At 59.2% G+C, this 4,158-nt stretch overlaps 1 protein-coding gene across 2 annotated transcripts; it reads right to left on the bottom strand.

The window, feature by feature from the left end:
- Window positions 1–440: 440 nt before the first annotated feature.
- LOC116629720 (zinc finger protein 501-like) lies at window positions 441–4,109 on the bottom strand. 2 transcript variants are annotated; one of them, XM_032399958.1, is made up of 3 exons: window positions 3,646–4,109; window positions 3,336–3,449; window positions 441–2,701 (listed from the first exon to the last, which is right to left on the bottom strand). In XM_032399958.1, exons 1-3 carry the CDS (start codon window positions 3,839–3,841, stop codon window positions 1,488–1,490), a joined length of 1,524 nt encoding a protein of 507 aa, XP_032255849.1. In that variant the 5' UTR covers window positions 3,842–4,109; the 3' UTR covers window positions 441–1,487. The 2 variants fall into 2 exon arrangements, with proteins under 2 accessions (XP_032255849.1, XP_032255850.1); XM_032399959.1 differs by lacking the exon at window positions 3,336–3,449.
- Window positions 4,110–4,158: the final 49 nt, after the last annotated feature.

A 4,158-nucleotide genomic window follows, 5' to 3' on the forward strand; every position in this document is an offset into this window, starting at 1 on the left:
AAACCCTTCGCCCTCAAGGATAATGGCAGCACCCGGCTTCACGCCCTTCTCCCTCCCGTGCACGGCCATTGGGTGGCGCGGGGCCGGAAGCCAGGAGCCGCGTTCTGATTGGGTCTCGGCGAACCACTCGGTTGCCGGGAAGCGGGCGGCCGCGTGCGAGCCGGCCTTCCTCCCGGAGCCCCGGCGAACCTCGGGCGCTCCCCGGCCGAGCACCTGCTCCGTGCCCCGCGCCGTGCCGGGCAGCGCGTGCGAAGGGACGGGGCGGCGCAGCCCGGCTGCCCGAGGGCCCACAGCAGCGCTCCTCCTCCCGGGCCCGCTCGGCCCCGGTCTCGCCAGAGCCCCGCCTGCGTCGCTGCGGGGGCTCCCTGCCGCCTTCGCGCTCAGACTCGAACGACGCTCCCGCTTGCACTGAGCGCCAACTTGGGTTGAGCACAGCGCTGGGAGCTGGGTCAGGAGCCGGGACCTAAACAAAGTGTGCCCGGCCATGGAGGTTCCATGGCGCTCCACAGCCTTCCAGATTCTCAGGTCTCCGCTGGGTTGGACCCAAGGTTCAGTCGCTGAGCACCTGCAGCTCTGCGTGTCTGGTGACGATTAAACGTGGCATCTCCAGACATCATGCGGGGGACTGGAATGAGGAATGAACTCTAAGGGTGCACGCTCTCAGCGGTGCTTACAACCTGGTGAGACAGAGACCTAATACATAAGCAAAGGTCTGGGTGGGTGCCTAAGCCATAGTGACACACTGCAGGGAATTATGAGACAGTCTCTCATCTCTGAATTGAGCACAGGAAAAGATAAGCATTGTGAATCACTTAAGGAAAAAATAAGGCAATAATAGTTTCTAACTTGCTAAGACATGTAAAAGAGCTAGAAAATTCACATTAAAAGCTGTTGTTTTCAGCAGGGGTGATTAGTTAAGGCTGTCCTCAATATTCAAGAAACTACTGTAACGTGCAAAGCTTGGAAGGATATACACAAGTGAGAAATATTGTACTAGACAGTTTTGACTGAATATATATTATTTAATCCTACAACCACCTCGGGGGCAGTATTAATGTACTCATTTTATAGTCAGATGTTGATGACGCAAGGGATGAGCCAAGATTGAACATGGGATAAACTGGTTCAAAGCCTATGATCCTCCTCTTACATTACGGCTCCTGGTCCAAGGAGGTTTGTTCTCCTGAGATCTAGAGTCAGGGGAAACCGGAGCTGAAAGGTCAGAGGTCAGCAGTCCGGGCTGGGAGCAGACTGAAGGAGTCTCATGCTTTTCCTGACAGGTTCTTCACTCCGGATGTCCTGCCTCTCAGCTCCCAGGTCTCTCATAGATTCCAGATGTGGCTCAGCCCCCACCATCTCCATTTCGCCTGATTCCCTTTTTCTCCCCTCTCTTATCCCTTGCCCTCTGTGCACCTCCTTTCCAACCCTTGATGAGGGAGAACCTTAAAACATTTGTTCCTTCCCACTGCTTTACTCAGACACTCGCACTACTGGAACATATCGGGAAAATGTCGGAAGTGTACGGATGGTTCCTGACCCTCAGGGACACAAGCCTGGGCTGGGGGTGGTAACAGAGGTCTGTCACCCCTCTGACTTGTCCCGCCTGCACGATGGATCCATCGGTGGGCTTCCAGGGCACTCTTTCGTTTAAAGGTTTTCCCACACTGAGAACAAGGGAAGGGCCTCTCAACAGAATGCATGCGTCTGTGGCTGTTGAGGATGCAGGAAGAGGTAAACTGGTGCCCACACTCGGGGCAGGAGTAGGGCTTCTCCCCTGTATGTGTGCGTCTGTGGATAGCCAGCGAGCCGCTTTGCCGGAAGCAGCGGCCACAGTCGGGGCATGCATAGGGCTTCTCCCCTGTGTGAATGAGCTGATGCTGGAGCAGGTTATTTTGCTGGGCAAAGCGGGCACTGCAGTGGGGACAAGGGTAGGGGCGCTCACCAGAGTGGACCCGTTGGTGATTGGTCAGGAGGGAGGGGTAGGCAAAGCCCCGACCACAGTCAGAACAGATATGGGGCTTCTTCCTAGTGTGGGTGCGCTGGTGGATAGCCAAGAGGGAAGGGTGTGTAAAGTGGCGTCCACACTCGGCGCACACATACGGCTTCTCCCCACCGTGTCTGTGTCTATGGATGGCCAGCGCCCCAGTCTGGCGGAAGCAGCGGCCGCAGTCTGGACATGAATACGGCTTGTCCCCTGTATGAAGCAGCTGGTGCTGGACGAGGTGAGCCCTCTGGGAGAACTGAACCCCACAAGGTCCACAGACATATGGACGGTCTCCAGAGTGGATTCGCCGATGCCTGACCAGCATGGAGGGGTAGGCAAAGAGCCTCCCACAGTCTGGGCAGGAGAAGGGCTTCTCCCCTGTATGTATGCGCATATGGACCGCCAGGTTGCCCCTTTGGCGGAAGCAACGTCCACACTGGCCACAGGGAAAGGGCCGCTCCCCCGAGTGGACCCGCTGGTGGCTGGCTAGGAGGGAGGGGTAGCTGAAAGAACGGTTGCATTCCAGGCAGGGGTAGGGCCTCTTGGGAGTCTGGGTGCACGGCTGCCCCGTGTGTGCGGACAGCTGAGGCAATGGATGGCTAAAGTCCCTGAAACCAGGAACCAGCCTGGCCTTCACCGGTGGCGCGTTCCTCACTGGGGCATCCTCAAGCTCCTCGGCCCCGATTTTGCTGCTGGGTTCGTTCTTTTTCTTGCTTTCTAAAGAGACAAGAGAATTGAAACAGAATTGTTGAGTGCTTGTACGATCATGCCTGTGTTTTCCCTCTGTTCTAGACCCTGTTACGGAGCCCCCCAGGCTCATCTCAGGCAGCAGCTCCCCATTCCATGGCCGCCAGGCCCTTTTGTCCCCCCTCATGTAGGGCTTGGAAAACGGCAGTTTGTCACAAGGTGAGGGATCCTACTGCCTGTTGGAAACAAGCAATCACCTGTGTTAAAGGCCCTAAATGCGGGCATTTCAGCAGGGACGGAGATTTCTCCAGGCACTGGAATGGACTGCGGGTCAGTGTATATAAAACCACAGTCACCACCCGCGCCAAAATTACCGGGGTCACTAAGTGAACGTCTGGCCCCTTTCTGAGGCATGCAGACACTCTGGGAACATGAGAGAGCAAGGCTCAGTAAATTTCTAACCCGAACTTCTCCTCCCCCAAACTCGCTGTCCTTGACCCAAGGTCTGAGAAAGGGAACTTTTGGAAGAGAAGGCTCAGAGGATTCCCACCAACTGGGCTCTGTAAGAGAGGCTGTGTGTGGGAAGGAGGCTGCGGGAAGGAAGGGCCTGCCCTGGCTCGCTCCCATGAGAGCCTGCAGTCCGGCTCAGCCCCACCTTCCTCACCTAGCCCAGATCCTGGGTGCCTGGCCCCCTCCTCGGGATCCTCGGCCTCCGGGCTCCACACCTCCTTCTTTCTCTCCAGCCAGGAGATGAGGGCCGGTTTGGGGCCTGCGAATCCTAAGGGAGGAGAGGCCGACAGCGGACAGGGTAAGAGGATGGAGCCTGGACAGGGCGCTTCCTCCGCAGGGGTGAGTACAGCCTTCTGAACCCGAGCGGAGAAGACCCTCCCCAACAACAGACACTCGGGCGCGTTCGGACCCGAAATCTAAAAATCTCCGTGTCACAAAAAAAGAAGAGGTGGGCCGGGCCTCACCGAGGGCGCCCAGGTGGCCGTAGGTCTCCCGCATCACGTCCCGGTACAGGGCCCTCTGCGCGGGCCGCAGACAGCCCCACTCCTCGGGGGAGAAGTACACGGCCACGTCCGCGAAGCTCACGGCGCCCGGCCTCCCTCGCCCCGACTGGGTCTCCCCCTGCCCGCCGGCGAGGCGCGGGGCCCGGGGCGGCGCCATGGGTCCAGAACCGCCCCCACCCCCACCCCACCCCCGCGGTTCGCCGGCGGGTCCGGGGTTCTAGACGCGGCGGGGCCGAACCCGGCCGCTGCTCGGGTTCAGAGGGCCTCCCAGGAGGCCCGAAGGGCACCGGGACCAGCCTCTCGTGGGGCCAGTGCAAACCCCTCCGGAGTTATTCTTACGGGTCCTGCAAGGACCTGGGTTAGAGCACCGGAGGATGCCTGCTGCCACGGTGGAAGCACCGGAGACGCTCGGCCGCACCGGGGCTGGAAACCCTTCGCCCTCAAGGATAATGGCAGCACCCGGCTTCACGCCCT

Source organism: Phoca vitulina, unplaced genomic scaffold (genome assembly GCF_004348235.1).
Source record: "Phoca vitulina isolate PV1807 unplaced genomic scaffold, GSC_HSeal_1.0 scaffold2460, whole genome shotgun sequence".
NCBI lineage: Eukaryota > Metazoa > Chordata > Mammalia > Carnivora > Phocidae > Phoca > Phoca vitulina.

Excerpts from the sequence above, each read along its gene's own strand:
- LOC116629720 (XM_032399958.1), bottom strand. The coding sequence starts at position 3,841 with ATGGCGCCGCCCCGGGCCCCGCGCCTCGCCGGCGGGCAGGGGGAGACC. Across the intron at positions 3,450-3,645 it reads CGGCCACCTGGGCGCCCTCG|GATTCGCAGGCCCCAAACCG; the intron begins GTGAGGCCCGGC and ends CTCCTCCCTTAG. Across the intron at positions 2,702-3,335 it reads GCACCCAGGATCTGGGCTAG|AAAGCAAGAAAAAGAACGAA; the intron begins GTGAGGAAGGTG and ends TTGTCTCTTTAG.